Source organism: Balaenoptera physalus (genome assembly GCF_965194825.1).
Source record: "Balaenoptera physalus genome assembly, chromosome: 4".
Taxonomy (NCBI): Eukaryota; Metazoa; Chordata; class Mammalia; order Artiodactyla; family Balaenopteridae; genus Balaenoptera; species Balaenoptera physalus.
Window position 1 is genome coordinate 37,391,999 of NC_138891.1, and position 19,321 is coordinate 37,411,319.

Sequence of the window (19,321 nt, forward strand, 5' to 3'; positions counted from 1 at the left end):
AAACCATTCACTTGTTATTGGAGGACTGTTTACTCTTCATTCCAGGACCACCCCAGCAAACGATTCTATTTTGGAGCCAGTGTCAGCAAAATGTGGAGGGTAAGCCATTCTTTTTTTTTTCTTTTTACATCAGTTGTAGGAGGTGGGGTAAATGAGAGGTGGGTGTGGGAATCAGAGTCTGGAACTGGAGCCATGATGCCAGGCCTGACTTTGACACTATTTATTTGACTCAGGATAGGTACTTGCTGTTTCTGTGCCTCAATTTCTCCGAGGTAGACGTTCTAGGATTGCTTAGAAACAAGAAAGAAAAAAGACAGGTTTTATATGATATAGAACATTGCTCCTCAGAGGGTGGTCTGTGGGCCAGCAGCATCATCTAAGAGCTTGTTAGAAATGTAGAATCTCAGGCTGCATCCCACATCTGCTGAATCAGAATCTGCATTTTGACAAGACCTCCTGATGACTCTTGTACACATTAAGGTTTGAGAAGCATGATGTAGAGTTGTGCAGTGTTGCAGCTTTACTTTGAATTGTTATTAGACTAAAGTCTCCCCAAGTGAAAATACACAGTGCTGGAATGCTGATTTATTTATGAGCTAGTGTTCATAGCAAGATTCCTCCAGTTGGAAGGCTTCTGCCCTACTCCCCTCATCCCAAAATTGTCGTGTCAAGAAATGGAATCCATGACTGATAATCTGAATTTGTAAGGAATCCTTGTAAGAAAAGCAAACATGGGTTATATTTCTGGGTGTGAAACACACACACACTTTTGATATGAAAAGAATGCCAGAAATTAAAGGACAATTACTGTCCACACTGTTCTACTACCGTAACAAAGCAGCTCTTTCCTTTCATTTCCATATATTCTTTCTCAGCCCTTTATATAAAGGCAACTGTAATTTTTTCATAGTTGTGGCAATAGCATGGACAGTTTTATATTGGGCATCTTACATCATATCTTAATCACTTCCATGATGCTGCGTGGTAATTATAATTACAAACGCATGCTGTAAAAAATTTGGGAACTTCTTATACAACTAAATCTTTACTGATCATAACTCCTTCCCTTTGGTCATATTTCATGCTACATATTTGAAATAGCACTAAAGGGATGGATAAACTGTATGTTGGCAAAGGGAAAAGATTGCAGTCAGTCTGTACTTAACTCTTTCCTGGACCTTCTAATTCTTTTCCATTCTTACAGTGAAGCAAAGGGAAGTGGGAAAGAAGCACTTTTGCTCATGGCTACATTATTTAGAGTCAGTTCATTATTTATCAGAGAAGTTTTCACTGATTCAATCTTTAATAACATAAAATGAAAACCAGAGTTTGTCATGGTATAATACACTCATATTTCATCAGTGGAATCACTTAACTTGTTCTTCACCCTTCATTGGAGCTTCTGTAGGTTATCTTCCTAGCAAGGTAAAATAGAAAGGCCAATATACATATTTTTAGTAAAAATCCACCCCCTCATTAAAAAATAGTTTGGTATATCCACTGTGATTGACACAGTGGTGAGAAGTAAGTATGTCCCATTTAAAAAATAATTCACTGTATCAGGGATATTTTGTGGTTTTTTAAAAATTAAATTATTTATTTATTTATTTTGGGCTGTGTTGGGTCTTCGTTGCTGCGCATGGGCTTTCTCTGGTTGCAGCGAGTGGGGGCTACTCTTCGTTGCGGAGCACAGCTCTAGGCACGCGGGCTTCAATAGTTGTGGCACGTGGGCTCAGTAGTTGTGGCTCGCGGGCTCTAGAGCACAGGCTCAGTATTTGTGGCGCACGGGCTTAGTTGCTCTGCAGCATGTGGGATCTTCCCGGACCAGGGCTCGAACCCATGTCCCCTGCATTAGCAGGCAGATTCTTAACCACTGCGCCACCAGGGAAGTCCCCAGGGATATTTTGATTTCCATCTCTAGTCCACTGTTCTTATTTAATTTTCAGAGTAGTCTGATAGTTGCTTTATATGTTCAGTCCAGGGATCTTAATTGTAATCAGTGGGAGAGAGTGGGTGATGTGTGCTTACTCCATCTTGACTTTAACTCAAAGCCTAAGGATCCTTGAAGAGATTACTTCAGCATCTTCCGACTGCGAGTGTTGCTGCCGAGAAGTCTGATGACATTCTGATTCTTCATATTTTGTATGAAACTTGTTTCACATGATCCAGGGCATCTAAAAAGCCAGTTCCTTGTCCTGAATGTGGATCAGTAATGTAAGGCATCATTGCGGGGATTCTGCTTGTCTCCCAGCTTGTTGACTGAAACCCAAATTGCTCATCTTCATGCCATACAAGCCTAAAACTTACCCAGCACTTAAATCCATACTAAACATATCTATTGGATATTAATAACATTCCATATTTACATTTTTTGATATATTTGCTTCAAAATTAGAGCTATATAATGTCTTTTCACCAATAACCATCAACAGTTTCTATCTATCTGTACCCAATTCCAATGTTCTCCTAGCCTCCCTCCGAATGGGAGAGCCCTCATGGGAGGCCTGGATAGGTGGTACTCAGGAGCTGGGCGTAATCAGATAACAATTTCATTTTGGCATCATTAACGTTTACCTATAACTGATCTAGATATGCAAGTTGGAGTTTGGAGAAGTTTCATTCTGAAACCCACAATTTTAACAGGATACTAGTTTTGGTTGGCCATCAGCCAAAGTGAACAGAAGAGGAAGACTTTTCTTTTATTTTGAAAATGTTGTTCAGAGCAGAGAAGACAGTGAAATGGAGGGAAGAAGGGAGTATTTTAATTCTTGTTTTGGTTGATGTAAACAAAGTTAGGATTTAGAGAAATTTTCTGCGGAACAAAAGGTATACATTGTATAACGATACTGTGAGTATCATAATGGAAATCAACAAATGAAAGAAAAATCATCCCAAATCCCACCCTTTCAGTAATTATCCTGTACTCATTTAAAATTATTACCTGTTGATAGTTATCCTAATGTTCACATAATTTATGTGTAGTTTTAATTATAGTATAGAAACAACTTTGCATACAGACTGTTTCACCTAATATTATATGAATACTGCAGTGTAATTTCTCTAATTATAGTTTTTTAATGATGGAAAATGTTCCTATCAAGTCAATGTACCATAATGAGCATGTAAATTCTTTCCAATTTTTCAATATTATAAATAATTCTAAAATGAACAGTTTGGAACATACCTAGTGTTTTCTTTTGGGAAGAACAGTACCTTCAGATAAATTCTCTGGGATGTAATTATTGATTCAGAGCAGGTGAACATTTTCTAGCTCTTGAAATGTATTACTCTCTCACCTTAAAAAAGATATTGCTATATTTATTTCAAAAATGTGTATGCCAATTTGTATGGCCATCCGTGTAAATTTAGAGACCAGTTGTCTTAGGACGATAAAGCCCTTCATGTTCAGACTCCTGATTCTCCAGTCTCCTCTTCCCGTGCCATACCTATTCCTACCCTGTTCTCCAAGTGTCCTGATCTTCCCATTCCTAGAATGTTAGGTTCTCTTGTTGTCATGCCTTCACACATACCATGCCCTCTGCTTGCAGCATTCGTCCCGTTTTTTTTTTTTTTTTTTTTTTTTTTTTTTAAGATTTATTGATTGATTGATTGCTATGTTGGGTTTTCGTTTCCGTGCGAGGGCTTTCTCCAGTTGCGGCGAGCGGGGGCCACTCCTCATCGCGGTGCGCGGGCCTCTCACTATTGCGGCCTCTCCTGTTGCGGAGCACAGGCTCCAGAGGTGCAGGCTCAGTAATTGTGGCTCACGGGCCCAGTTGCTCCGCGGCATGTGGGATCCTCCCAGACCAGGGCTCGAACCCGTGTCCCCTGCATTAGCAGGCAGACTCTCAACCACCGCGCCACCAGGGAAGCCCCCGTCCCCTGTTTTTATGTTATCCTTCAAGACTTAGCTTGGCTGTTAAGTCCCCCAGGGCAAGGTTCCCCACCCCTTTAATTGCTGGTCCCTCTGTCTACCCCTATCGCTGTGTTTATCATTTTGTGCATGGCTATTTTTCTGTTTCTTTGCCTAGACACTGCAGTGCCTATCTTTTTCACTGTTGCATTTATAGTGTCTAGCACAAGAACAACTCAGTAACTACGTGTTGAATGAAAGGCAAAGCTAAACTAAACTAAAACACCCAGTTAAAGAGACATGGAGGAAAAATCTAATCTGCCAACAGGGCTATTTGCTATTAGATATTTAATTCAAAAATATTTATTGAGTAGAAGATAGGGAGTTAGATTCTAGAGCTACAGAGGACATTAAGAGAAAACATCCTTGAGGTCCTGGCTTTCAAATAGGTTAAAGTTTGGTTAAAACTGGGAAGAAAGAAAGAGAGTTGGAAATAGAATATTTATTTTTAATGGAGAAGAAATTGAAAAAAAATGTGGTGATGGACTAAAGAGAAGTAATTTTCCTTTTTGTGGCTAGGGAATGGAAAGGAGGAGGCATCTTATTCATGGTTAAATGAAAGAATGATAGGGCTTCCCTGGTGGCGCAGTGGTTGAGAATCCGCCTGCCAATGCAGGGGACACGGGTTCGAGCCCTGGTCTGGGAAGATCCCACATGCCACGGAGCAACTAGGCCCGTGAGCCACAACTACTGAGCCTGCGCGTCTGGAGCCTGTGCTCCACAACAAGAGAGGCCGCGATAGTGAGAGGCCCGCGCACCGCGATGAAGAGTGGCCCCCACTTGCCACAACTAGAGAAAGCCCTCGCACAGAAACGAAGACCCAACACAGCCAAAAATAAATAAAGTCAGAAGACATCTTAAAAAAAAAAAAAACCCCAAAAAACTAGCTTTAAAAAAAAAAAAAAAAAATGAAAGAATGATAGGAAAGAGACATTTCTTAATTAAAAAATCTCAACACTAACAATCAAATCATGGCAGGAAAAATTATCTATTGGAGTCATAATATATATCGTATATATAAATATTATGTACTGCTTTTATGTAGTCCTATCATAAGTATTTTCATGTATTTACAAAACTTTTATTATTATAATTAACATCTAGAAGAAACCAGTAGAAACCTATAGGAAGGTAAGGAAGAGGGAAAGGAGACTCATAGGGTACCGGGGACTTCCAATGAAAGGGGAAAAATGTATTGAGGAATTATTGCGTGTTCTGCGTGGTGGAGAGAATTGCGAATGTAAGAATATTTTTGTGAAAAGAGATAATCAGCTGTCCAAAAAGATGCTTCCCAGCCCAAACCAATCAATAAATATGATTCATACTTGAACCCTTTAAATTGCAGTAGCTTTTTATGAAATATTAACGTGCTCACACAAGGCAGGTGCCCCCTGACGTTTTGGCAAAATGCTCTCAGCACCAATCCCAGCTAAAAGCTGCTTTCCCCTCCACAGATCCACCCACTGACTAAGGCCTTACAAAAACTATTTCCTTTTCAGGTTCAACTTCCGGGGATTCCGCTGGATGAAAACCATGATCCACACCATCAAGGAGATTAATGAGAGGAAGGATATTTTGCCCAACATCACTTTGGGCTATCAGATCTCTGATACCTGTTTCACCATCTCCAAATCCGTGGAAGTGGCATTGGTATTCCTCACAGGGCAGGAAGAAAACAAGCCCAGTTTTAGAAACAGCACTGGGGCAATGCTGGCAGGAATTGTTGGAGCCAGTGGACCATCCTTATCAGTTGCTGCTTCAAGAATTCTAGGGTTGTATTACTTACCTCAGGTATTTCAGAATATTGTGCTGGGTACTAACTTATAAAGAAACACAAGGTATGTGAAAACTGCTGCAAAGAGTAAATTAGGTGCTCAGGTGAGGCTGGGATAAGTTACACAGACAAACAGGAAGCAAGTGTGACTGGTGATTTCAGACTCTTCTACATCCCTTAGGATCCTGCCTTAGTTTTGAGCTTGAGATTGTAACCCAGTGATTTGTATGTTGACGTCTCAGTAGGCAATACACTCGAAAACACTGGGTGAAGCACAGAGTAGGTGATTGAGAAATACTTGTTGGTTGATAGATGGTATAAGGTACTCATTTTGTTTCTGGCCTGTATTAATACTTATTAATCATGACCCTTTTTGTTCATACACTAACATACTGAAATGAGCTGGGATGCTAATTTACAGATTATTTTGAATTCAGGGAGAGTGACACATTTCAACCTAAGAATAAATGATTAGGAAGAATGGATGAGGACACGGGGAGGGGGAAGGGTAAGCTGGGACGAAGTGAGAGAGTGGCATGGACATATATACACTACCAAATATAAAATAGATAGCTAGTGGGAAGCAGCTGCATAGCACAGGGAGATCAGCTCGGTGCTTTGTGACCACCTAGAGGGTGGGATAGGGAGGGTGGAGGGAGACACAAGCGGGAGGGGATATGGGGATATACGTATGCATATAGCTGATTCACTTTGTTATACAGCAGAAACTAACACACCATTGTAAAGCAATTACACTCCAATAAATACGTTAAAAAAGAAAAGAAAAGAAAAGAAAATATAAATAAAGCTCTATATTTATTTCCAGGGGTGGTTCACAAAAATATCAAGTCAGGACTTATTAATGTGAAGGATGACTAAGCTTATTTGTGTTACTGAAGTAATGGGAGAAGTTAAAATAATTGTTAAAAAGTGGCATTTACAAAGTGTGTCTTATAAAGCTGCAAATACAAATGTAGGGGGAACAGGGTAATACTGAGAAACAGAACCAAGAGGAGGGGTCAGGTGACACAGCCGACATCTTCAATGTGGGCTTCATGCGGGTTAGACAAACTGCTGCTGCTGTGAGCTCTGCTTTCCACCAAATACCGACTGTGGTCCAGGCACCTGCTAGAAACCTCTAGGTAGATCTTCTCATTTAAGTCTTGTAGTAAATCTTCAAAGAGGGTAAAAGAAATCTTACATACAACAGGCACTTTCACGTGTGTTGTCTCATTTAATATGCTGAGCAACCTTAAAATGTAGATGTCATAACCCTGATTTCACTCATGGGGAAACTGTTTTCAGCAGGTTTTAGTATCTTGTCCACAATCTTACACTGATTATGTAGCCGGAATTAGAAATCAGGTGTCTCTGCTTCCTAAATGAGATTCTTTCCTGCATATGGCTTCCATCATGTTGGTGCTTGTGAGGTTCCAGAGAAGAATGTGAACTTTAGCCAGTGGAGTAAGAATAGGACAAAGGATAAAGATAAAAATAGGAATAATCTGTCACTTATGAAAGAATTGGCAATCATGGAGCTATGTAACTATAGTATAGGAGGTCTTATTGGAGGTGATGCAGTAATAACATAGGATGGCAATGGGATGGGATAGGAGAGAATGTGACATATCTTCTTAACTGCAGAGTTGCTGAGGCTGAGAGTAAGGTACAGCAGAAATGTATGTAAGATTGTCAGAAATTCATGTTATTGGTCATTCTACTTTCATTCCTAAGTTCTTGCTGATAGAAAATATGCACAAGGACCACTGGCAAGATGAGAAAAATACCTCTTCGTTTATCTAGCAAGTGCCTATAAAATGAGGGCCTCTACTAACTCTGTTGGAGAATAAGACTTAAACCTGAGGTGGAAGTGTAGTTTCCAACCATCTTTCTCCGTCTAAGTCTTAGGACTTAAATACCCAGAAGTCCTAGTAGAGAGAAGCAAGGAAAGAGAAAAGGATAAAAAGAGAGAAAGCGGTGGTGACGGAGAAAGAGAGAGGAAAGAAAAGAAAAGAAAGAGGAACTGGGCCTGACAAATAGATTATGAGTCTGCTTACTCCATCATCTGTATGGATGAGGAGTTAGATCAGAGAAAGAGCCTGGATGGCTTGAATCACACACCTAGTCTCAAGAAAACATAGATGAAAGGACTGGTCACCTCCCTTCCAATGCTGTGACCCCGAGTATGAAAAGTGGTGCATTGAATGTCATCACCTTAATAATTAGCTCCTCCAGCTCCCGTGGGGTGGGGTGGGAATAGGGTGGGAATAGGGAGGCCCTAAGCGCTCCCTCTAACAGTCCCCACCACCCACGGAGCAGGGACAGGAGTAGAAGTCCTTTTGTCTCTGGAAGGGTGTGAGAATAAAGGGAGAACTGTTAAGTTCCCTCCTTCTCCAATACAAATACTCAGAGGTTGTGTAATTTGAGGTTTGGCTATTGCTTTCTAATAACTGCATGAATATTTTCAGTTGTAGGTGGGTTATGCCTCTACCTCCTCACGTCTTAGTGACAAATACCAATTTCCATCCTATCTTCGCACAGTAGCCAGTGATAAGATCCAGTCGGAGGCCATGGTACAACTTATCCAACATTTTGGTTGGGTCTGGATAGGCACCATAGCAGCTGATGATGATTACGGAAAATATGGAGTAAAGATTTTTAAGGAAAAAATGGAGAGTGTCAACCTCTGTGTTGCATTCTCCAAAACCATTCCCAAAATCCATTCTAATGAGAAAATGCAAAAAGCTATTGATGCTATAAGGAACTCCACTGCCAGAGTCATTGTGCTCTATGCATCTGATATTGACCTAAGTCCTTTCTTGCTGGAAATGGTTTACCGTAACATAACTGACAGAACACGGATAGCGAGTGAAGCCTGGATCGCCTTGGCTCTCATTGCAAAGCCTGAATATTTCCCGTATTTTGGTGGAAGTATTGGATTTTCAATACCAAGAGCTGATATACTGGGATTAAAAGAATTTCTTTATGATGTACATCTGGGCAAGGATCCAAATGATGTCCTGACCATTGAATTTTGGCAAACTGCTTTTAACTGTACTTGGCCCAATAGTAGAGTTCCATACCACACTGAACATAGAGTGAATATGACTGGTGAAGAGGACAGATTACACACCATGTCTGATGAATTCTATACTGGAAAGGAGAAGTTGGAAGATCTTAAAAATACCTATCTGGATGTGTCTCAGCTAAGAATTACACACAATGTCAACCAAGTTGTGTACCCTATGGCATATGCCCTGGATCGTCTAAGTAGATGTGAGGAAGGACACTGGCCATATATTCCAGGAAACACCTGTGCATATATACTGATTTTGAGCCTTGGCAGGTAAGTTGTGGTTTGTTTTACTTCATGATATAGTTTGACATAAAAAGCATTCATACAATTAAAACCATTGATCTGCTTTTGTACTTCATAGACATGATTTTATCACATGCCCCCTAAAAGAATGGCTTGCTTATGTTACCTAAATGGGCATTTTAGAGTTTCCATTTGTTAACAGAGTTATTATTAGGTTTCTTGTGAATGATAGAAAACCCCCCAAAACAGTGCCTTAAACAAGATAGTTTTTTTTCCTTCACATAAATGAAGTTTGGAGATTAGCGTTCTGGGACTGAAAGAGTGGCTTAGGGATTGAGGTTCCTTCTACCTTGTCATTTCATCACTCTGAATCTGTGGATTCACCTCATAATTCCACATGGCTACTTGGGCTTCAACCATCATGTCCACACTCTAACCAGCAGGAAGGAGAAAGGACAAAGATGCGTATATGGCTCCATTTAAGGACATTTCCTGGGAATTACGTACAATTCTCCTTACATCCCATTAGCCAGGATCTAGTTATATGGTCACATGTAGCTGCAAGGGAAACTGGAAGATGTAGTCTTTGTGCAGTGTCAGAGGGGCCATGCTAGGGCGTGAAGGCCAGGAGGTGAAGATTATTAGGACCACCTTGGAGATTGGCTCTCACATCTCCTGTCTCAGGTCTGACGTCCCAGCAATTCATGTTGGGACACAGAAGCCCTAATGGTCTCACCAAGATGCACACCTAATCAGAGGGCTCCTCTGCTTACATCCTTCAATACCTCCCCTCTCCTATAAAGGATAAAGCATGAGCATCCCTGGTCTGACACTGTCAGCCCTCTACGGTCTAGGCCGTCAGCATCTCTGACTCCATTGCTCTTTCCATGACCCTCACCACTTTATTTTCCAGCAACACCAAATTGCTTGTCCCAACAGGGTCCACAGTGGCTGGAACCACTGCATCTTCACTTTTATTTTTATTTTCAAATTGATCCCACAATGCACTTAGTTTTGTATCTCTTTAGCCTCCACCAATCTGTGACAGTTCATCATTCTTTCCTTTTTTTTTAATGAACATGATACTTTTCATAAGTACTGGGAAGCTATTTATAACATGTTTTGCAATTTATGTTTGTCTAATTTTTTTCCTCATGATTACATTTAGGTTATGCATTTCTGGCAATAATACTGTAAAAGTGATATGTATCCTTTTCTATGTCTCATATCAGGAGGTACATGATGTCACTATGTCTCATTAATGGTGACGTTAACTTTGATTACTTAGTGACAGTGATGTCACCATGTTTTTCCATTATAAAGTTACTATGTTTCCCTTTGTAATTAATAATTATATTGTGAGGCAATATTTTGAAGCTCTGAAAATATTCTGTTTTTCGTAATGCTTTGATCCACAAAGTTTAGTATCCTTTGATGATGATGATTGCCTGAAACAACTATTACTGTGTTATTTTTAAAATGGTGATTTTTTTTCTATTTCCCTCATTCCTTCTACATTTATTAAATGGAGTTATACTTTTCCCTCACTAATTTATTTGCATCACATGGACTCATGGATATATTGTTCTATGAGTATAATAATTCATAACTATCATTATGCATTTTGTTGCTCAAAATTCTCCAGGTTCGGCAATTGGGAGCCACTTTGAGTAGTCTCCTATTTCGTTTTGACATGTCACTGTAATTTCTGATTAATTTACTTTCTGGAACGCTAAGATGTTCCAGGCTTGTCTTGCATTTCTCTGCCCCAGTCTTGAAGTAGCCATTTCTCCAGAGTCCTATTTCCATTTACTGGAGAATGGAGTTTAGAAAGCATGATCTGAGTACTAAGTTGTTCATCAGTACTAGGGAAATTGTGGTAAATTCAAAATGAGAAATTAAGTTATGCTATAGTGAGTTCTTTCATTTTAAAAGAAATCCTCTGAGTACTTCTTTTTTAACAAAAAGGATCTTTTTATATGGTAAACAACAATGCTCTAATTTATTATTTGAAGATTTCAACATTACAATTTAAATTTGCTCAAAAAGCAACAATTATGTGTTAGGATTGCAGAGAAAAGAGTTTTTAGGGAGGGTCAAGGGACCACATAGTGTCAGTGTGAATGGTGGTGGTGTAGTCCAAGAGAGAATTCATGCTCCTTGACACACTCCCTGAATGATGTAAGTAAAAACTGAAAAGCAAGATCTCACGGTAGAGAGAGTTAATAGGCACATTTAAGGATGCTTCATAAATGCATCAAAAAGTAAAAAATTGTGATTTATTTAAAACCAAAATGATAATGCACTCCATAATCATTTTTCTCAGCTTATCTCATTAGCAGACTTGGTCAGAATATATATATATATATATATGTATATGTAAAACCCTTTTACTCTTGTGGTATATTTGGACATTTCTAAATTCTTTTGCATGCCTCGTGGTAGGGAACTGTGTCCTACCATCCAATGATGATAAGCAGATGGAATTATGGAAAGGCTGCAAGGTTGCAGCCTTTGAAAATTTCCTTGCTTGAGTCTTCTGAAGATTGGGAAAGAAAAATGTGCCTCTCCCCAGTGGACTTGGCAGTGAAAGTCACCCTGTTGTGAACTCTGATGTAGATTTCATGTTGACTGAGAATAGCATACAGTAAAAGAGGGAGAGATAAAAAGGGCAAGTGACCTGGAGTAGCCCTACTGGTAGATGGTGATTATTATAATACTTACCTTTGTATACTGACTTACTAAAAGCTTCTAGCTATATTACCTTAATCTCTACGACAGAGGTAGGGCAGGGATGATTTCCCTTCTTTTACAGACTGGGAAACTAATGCTTAGTTAGGATATATGACTTGCCTAAGGTTATGTCATTTGACAGAGCCAAAATATAACTCCAAATCATCATACACCATAATTCAGGCTCTTTCTGCTATGTTGTTTCTCTGGTTTGTGGAGGGTTAGGGATTGGACTGGGCCCTCTGGTTGGGAGACAAAAGTCCAGCATGTGGTGCTGACAAAGACCAAGGGCACAGGATATATCTCAGTGCAGACTGGTTACCTTCATACTAAAGAACATATGCTCTTACCCCAGCTAAGGCTGACTGGGTAAAGCAAGAGTACTAGAGGTATTATTTTGTTAGGGGGTTCCTACTGATGTCTATGAAGTTATTCTGTAGGTGTACAATCAGCTCCATCCACTTTTGTACTCTTAGTAATGGCCTCTTTGGCACACCCTTGTCTCACATATTATTCCCTTGGCTTAGAATCTCTTTGATTCCAGTATTTGTCAGGCAAATTGCTACTATTTTTTTTTTCTTTTTCTGAGCTGCACTCTAATCCTAGGTTTATTCAACACAATTCTTTTCTCTACACAACAAAGTACAAACACAATATTATCTAAAATGCCACAAAGTTACAAAACTCAAAACAGAAATGTGTAGTACTGACTGTACAATAAAAGCCAAAAAAGCAATGTACACGTTGCCAAGGTAACCTGCACGACCACCATGAATACCAACACAACGGGGGCGGGGGGGGATGTTCTGTGATGACCCGACAGAGCTGGCTCTCAACTTACGTGTTTCAGAGAGAAAGGGAGCCGTGTGTGTGCATGCACATGAGTACATGTGAAAAGAACCATTTTGGGTATTACGCCCTAGAGGTCAGAAGAGGACTCAAGCAGAGGGGCAGGGCCAGGCTAACAGGAACGGCAGTTGCGTAAAATCACACCCTGTCCTGTGGGACCCTGCAGGCCAACAGGTTAGGGCACGAGCAGGCCACCAGATCAGCCCCAGGTCATCTGTGGAACGGGAAAACATGCTCCCAGGCTGGAGCTGTACCACCTCCTGGAGCCCCCTGCTGGCTTTGCCACTAAACTGACTCTCAGGAACTAGAAATGTGGAGGCTTTCTAGCCAGAAAACTGGAGGGCATCTTTATAAGCACGACCGCAAACCAACAACACCCCTGCAGCCTGAACTCTGCCGCGAGGGAAAATGTAGCAATTACTGCCTTCACCTTCGAAGCCTGCCTCTGAGTGAGGGATTTCTTTCCTACCGATCCTCCTTTGGCTAGAAAAGTGACAAAAGTGAGTTGGATGGGATACAAGTCACAGGGCAGAGCTTCGGTGGCCCTGCGTATCGGGAGGAGTTGGAGCTGGAGCGGCTCCTGTGGCGCCGGCGTACGGGGGACCTGCGCCAAGGAGAACGCGACCTTCTCATCCGTGGAGGAGACCTGCGCCACAGGGGAGGCGGTGGCAGCACTCTCCTGGGAGGGCTGAATCGCCGGGTGGGGGTGGGGTGGCCGAGGCCAGGGGGCCAGCACAGAGGTGGCAGTGATCTCCTGGCCATCGATGTGTCCTCCGTCCATGTGCTTCAGCGCCTTCTCGGCCTCATCTGGATTCTCGAACTCCACATATGCGTAGCCTTTAGACAGAGGCGGGTGCATCCTTTCTACAGGCACGTCAATCATTTTAATTTTCCCATAGGTGGAGAATATCTCCACGATATGATCCTTGGTCACATTCCTGGTGAGCCTTCCAATGTGCACTTTGGTGGGTTTAGGGGAAGCGCTCCGCCTTTTCCTTTACTTTTCATCTCTTTTGGGTGGTTTGGATTTGGAGCATAAATGCCGCCTGTTGTCCTGCCTGCGCCAAGAAGGACTCGGAGAGCCAGGCGAGCTGCCGGAGCTGGAGCTGCGGGATGTGCTGGAACTTCCTGAGCGGCTCGATGCTGAAGATGAGCTGGAGCCGCTGCTGGAACCCGTGCTGGTGCTGGAGCCCGAGCTGGAGGTCGAGCTGGACCAAGACCTGGTGCTGCTGCTACCACTGGAAGCGCTGCGCCTCTTTCGAGTTTTATCCCTGCCACGATCCTTCTCGCTTGACTCCTTGGTGGCCCCCTTATCTTTAGAGCGGTCCGTGGACTTCTCATCAGAGCGGTCTTTGCGTTTGGTAGGAGAAGGAGCCCTAGTGCTGGGCTTTGTATTATTTTCTTTGACTGCTAGCAAGCTCTTCTTTTTCACTCCTGATAAATCCATTCTCCCCTTCTGAGGTGTTCAAAGCAACAATGGCGGCCTCACTTATCTGAACTCTCACTTCTAACTTGAGTCTGAGAAACGATCCTTAATTGATTGCAATTTACGCCAAAGAGCAGCATCTTCCAGCTGCCGCGCCCCGTTACCCCTCTCCTCAGCCTCTGAGGCCGTACAACAACACAGAGTACATTGAATTTACTGTTAGTACCTGTTTATTTGTCTAAGCCCTTCTACTGGACTGTGAGCTTTGCGAGGGTGGGGAATGGGTCTTGATCTTCCCGTCTCTAGCCCCTGACATGCAGGGAAGGGAATGATGGTAGTAGGGTAGACTGATACCTATTAGTGAAGAAATCTAAGAGGGAATATCCTCTCTTCCCTAGGTTTGTAGGTATTAGGAAATATTAGGCATCACTTTACCTTGGTATAGATCAGTACTGTCCAATAGAAATTTAAAAGCCACACAGGTAATTAAAATTTTTATAGTAACCAAATTAAAAAATTAAAAGGAACAGATGAAATTAAATTTAATGTATTTTATTTAACCCCAAATAATATTTTAACAATTGGTCATAATCATGATAACTTAATATAAAAATAATTACATGAAATTATTAAGGAGAGAGTTTACATTTTTTTGAACTAACTTTTGCAACCCAGTGTGTATTTTACCCTTACAGCCCACCGCAATTTGGCCAGCCACTTTTCAAATTTCAATTGTCATATGTGGCTAGGAGCTGTTGTATTAGACAGCAAAGGTATAGAGGAATAGGAAAAAATTCAGTCCCATCAATTAGATATGAGTTTTGAGATTATTTTCTTTATAAACCCTGTTTTCTAGGCAATCAAATTTTTACAAATTGTTTTTTTCCCTGTTGTTTTTCCGCCTTTTTTTCTAGTTAATGTATTATTTGAAGACACTTAAGTTTACAACCCATGATGGAATGAGAATAGAAATTGATGATAATGGAGCTGTGACTGGAAACTATGATATCCTAAATTGGCAATTAGATTATAATGGAGAGATAGCCTTTGTGAAGGTTGGAGAATATATATTCACAAACTCTAAATTTGAACTCGTGATGATTAAGAATGCGACAATATTTTGGAACACTGAATCATCAGAGGTTAGTTACTCTATCTTATTTTGTTTATATATAGAGAGAATTGCATTTCTATACTCTTTTAGGTGCTATGGAATATCAGAAACCTAGAGTTGGCTATTCCAAGTTAATTTTCCTAAATAAAATACATATCTTTTCGATATATAGATTCAGATCTTTTGTTTTTGGAACTTCTTTTTGATTATAGTTTTAAATATTAGTTCTATGATTTTGTTTTCCTTCTTCAAGTACTCCAAAGTGTTTGACTTCCTTTGTCTCTTCCTTTTATTCACTTTCTCTCTGATAGTTTTTGCTTTATTCAAGTACTCCAAAGTGTTTGACTTCCTTTGTCTCTTCCTTTTATTCACTTTCTCTCTGATAGTTTTTGCTTTATTCTTTATCTCATCCTTATTCTCTTTATTGTTTTCCTGCCTTTATTCAATGTCCCTTATTAACTCTTCATTCAAGTATATATATTTTGAACACCTTGTGACTTTTATCTTAATTTCTGAAATAGTTTCTTTCCTGAGGTAAATGAACTTTTTTCATTTCTTCCAGTCTTATATCCATTGATGTTTTAAATTTTAAAATACCTGATTCGAGATATTTTTGACATCTGCAAGTGCTTTTCTGAGAATACTTAATTGAAGTGCTATGATGTCTATTTAAAGTGTTACGGTATTCTTCTGCTTAATGGTTGTGTGTGTATGTTTTAGAGGAGAATTTTAATTTACTGGAATAGTTTTTTAAAAATTTTATTGAAGTATTGTTGATTTACAATGTTGTGTTAATTTCTGCTGTACAGCAAAGTGATTCAGTTATATATATATATATATATATATATATATATATATATACTTTTCTTTTCCATTATGATTTATCACAGGATATTGAATATAGCTCCGTGTGCTACACAGTAGGACCTTGTTGTTTATCCATCCTATATATAATAGTTTGCATCTGCTAATCCCAAACTCCCAATCCATCCCTCCCCCACCCCCCTCCCTCTTGGCAACCACAAGTCTGTACTCTGTATCTGTGAGTCTGTTTCTGTTTCATAGATATGTTCATTTGTATCGTATTTCAGATTCCACATATAAGTGATATCATATGGTATTTGTCTTTCTCTTTCTGCAGTGAACATTGGGGTGAATGTATCTTTTTGAATTATGGTTTTCTCTGGATATATGCCCAGGAGTGGGATTGCAGGATCATGTGGTAGCTCGATTTTTAGCTTTTTAGAAAAATTTTTTACTGGAGTATAGTTGCTTTACAATGTTGTGTTAGTTTCAGGTTTACAGCAAAGTAAATCAGTTATACATATACATGTATCCACTCTTTTTTTTAGATTCCTTTCCCATATAGGCCATTACAGAGTATTGAGTAGAGTTAACCTGTGCTATACAGTAGATCCTTATTAGTTATCTATTTTATATATAGTAGTGTGTATATGTCAATCCCAACCTCCCAATTTATCCCTCCCCCCGCCATTACCCCCTGGTAACCATAAGTTTGTTTTCTACATCTGTAACTCTATTTCTGTTTTGTAGATAAGTTAATTTGTAGCCTTTTTTAGATTCCCCATATAAGCGATATCATATGATATTTGCCTTTCTCTGTTTGACTTATTTTGCTCAGTATGACAATCTCTAGGTCCATCCATGTTGCTACAAATGCATTATTATTATTTTTTTTATGGCTGAGTAGTATTCCATTGTATATATGTACCACATCTTCTTTATCCATTCATCTGTCAATGGACTTTTAGGTTGCTTCCATGTCCTGGCTATTGTAAATAGAGCTGCAGTGAACATTAGGGTGCATGTGTCTTTTTGAATTATGGTTTCCTCTGGGAATATGCCCAGGAGTGGGATTGCTGGGTCATATGGTAGTTCTATTTTTAGTGTTTTAAGGAACCTCCATACTGTTCTCCATAGTGGCTGTATCAATTTATATTCCCACCAACAGTGTAGGAGGGTTCCCTTTTCTCCACATCCTCTTCTGATGGAATGTTTCGATTTTCATTTTTTGTTTTCTTCCTATAGTAAACTTATATGGAGGCACAATTCTATCTTTGGTTGTTTTTATGGACAAGGATGTAGGTTTTGGGTGGATCACAAGTCTCTATTTCAAGACTGCCTTCTTCTGTTAGTAGAGTGCAGAGCAATTTATTTAAGAGATAACTTTTGTGTGGAAAGTGAAGGCTTAACGTGTCTTTTGATTTTATGGTTCACTCTTGTTTCTACGGAGTTCTTAATTTTCCTTTCTTACTTTTTACCCTTTCTATCACTTCTCCCTCTGTATACTTTCTGGTCTCACTGCAGGGGTGAAACCATCGCTTTGAGTCCCACCTTCAAGACCTTGCTCTATAGCCTGACATTTTCTTTCTAGGAATGATTTTGTCTACTCTCCAATAACCTTAGATTGTCTTCTCCCCCTTACTCTTTTCTGCACAGTTTCCCCAGAGTTCCATCATTTCCCATACACCTAGGGATGAGGAGGGAGCTCTAGAGGTGGCCGTGCTGGAATTTAATGGCTATTTCTCTAGTTATAAGTACTTTGAAATTCATAATATTTTCAGGCTGTTTATGATGCTGAAGTTGTGGGTCATGTGTGGTTTTATTTACTCTTTTTTTTCTTTTAAATCTGTATGGTGTTTTTCAGAGACTGTGTGGAGAGATTCACAGTTTAGTAGTTACCATTACCCTGGGACAACCCAGAAGTCCTTCCCTTCCCTCTCTGACCATAGTTCTGGAGGAACTTTATTTCTTCTTCCTTTTTTTTTTTTCTTATTTATTCCCAGGGTCAAAGAATGCAAAGTAGGATTTACAAGTTCATAATATAATTTGATGTAGGGAACATTAGCTTCCAGTATAGTATATATATATATATATATATATATATACACACACACATGGGTGCACAGACATGTCAATAAGCTTTAATATATCATTCAAAAAATCCTTTATTGAGAAATTGTAGGAGAAAAGGGTGAGTTTCATAAATTTCAAAATTCTTTAAAAAAATTGTTTTCAAAATCGTTCTGGAAAGCAGTGGATATGAGGTTTGAAGATTTGGTTGTAAAGTACTTACTCCAGATAAAAAACTGTTATTTTCATTATTATTGTTATTAATTTTTACTTATTAATAATGAATTATTATTCATTATTCATTATTATTACAATTTTAGTTCCTCCATTTCCTATAGCAACAGGCGGGCTTTGCTCTGCAGAACTGCAGCTCTGAACATTCTAGAAGAGAAGCTAGAGACAGGGTGCCCTGGTTACACAATGTAAAGAAAGATAACACCTAGAGAAGCACTGGGGAAACCTCATCGCTTACCAGACCGCTGAACTTTTTACCCTTAATGAAATATTAGTTCTAGGAGAGAAGAACTGTAGGGCTTTTGATATTCTAGTTTAGTGTTTATCTGTAGTGTCACAGTAAACCAATAGGGTGGTAGAAGAGCATTGGCAATTTAATCTTCCCTGTGAATCTTCTGGAGGAAGCAGCAAGAGTGAGAGAGAGCTACAAATGGGTGTCAGGACAGCCAGCAGTTTTTCTTTGCAGCTGCAAGACTTTTTTTGGGGGAGGATGTCTTTCTTCATCTTGTTTCTTATTCATGTATCTTCCCTCTTCTTGTATGGCCCTTTTGACCTGGGATCTGAGATCCCCAAATAGTCTTCTGAATCATACTGGGAAAGGACATAAGAATACAAGAAAATTAAGATTTCCAAGCTCCTGTGCTGTGCCAGATACCAAGGGGATCTTTTTATCTCTTTTTTTGGTCCTTGGTTTTCCATGGGTATCAATAAACATATACAGACTCATGTATACTCACAGATACATACACACATACATACATGCATACACGCTAGTTCCTCCCTTTCTTAACCTGGCCTTAAGCAGCTCTTGAATACATTTTGGCAGGATAAAAATAAAAACTTAGTGTTTGCCACTGTAGGGGCCATAGTTCTTCTGCATTTTATTTCTTTGACTTAGAGCTGCTCTGTCCAATACAGTTGTCCCTAGCCATACGTAGCTTTTAAAATTAAAATTAACTAAAATTAACTAAAATTAAAAATTTGCTTCCTTAGTCACATTAGCTACATTCCAAGTACTCAGCCGCCGCATGTGGCTAGGGGCTACCATATTGGACAATACAGATATATAAGACTTCCATCATTGCAGA

General features: G+C 39.7%; 1 protein-coding gene and 1 pseudogene across 2 annotated transcripts in view; one reads left to right on the plus strand and one right to left on the minus strand.

The window, feature by feature from the left end:
- The window catches only part of LOC309659723 (vomeronasal type-2 receptor 1-like), a 38,912-nt gene that overhangs the window by 11,236 nt on the left and 8,355 nt on the right, over positions 1-19,321 (plus strand). The window contains 5 exon segments of the mRNA XM_082459713.1: positions 2-99; positions 5,410-5,701; positions 8,159-9,008; positions 9,011-9,030; positions 14,926-15,153. Of these exon segments, the coding sequence (XP_082315839.1) occupies positions 2-99; positions 5,410-5,701; positions 8,159-9,008; positions 9,011-9,030; positions 14,926-15,153 (1,488 nt within the window).
- On the minus strand, positions 12,535-14,932 carry LOC309659694 (RNA-binding protein with serine-rich domain 1 pseudogene; annotated as a pseudogene). Its single transcript has one exon. The product of its transcript is annotated as an RNA-binding protein with serine-rich domain 1 pseudogene (transcript).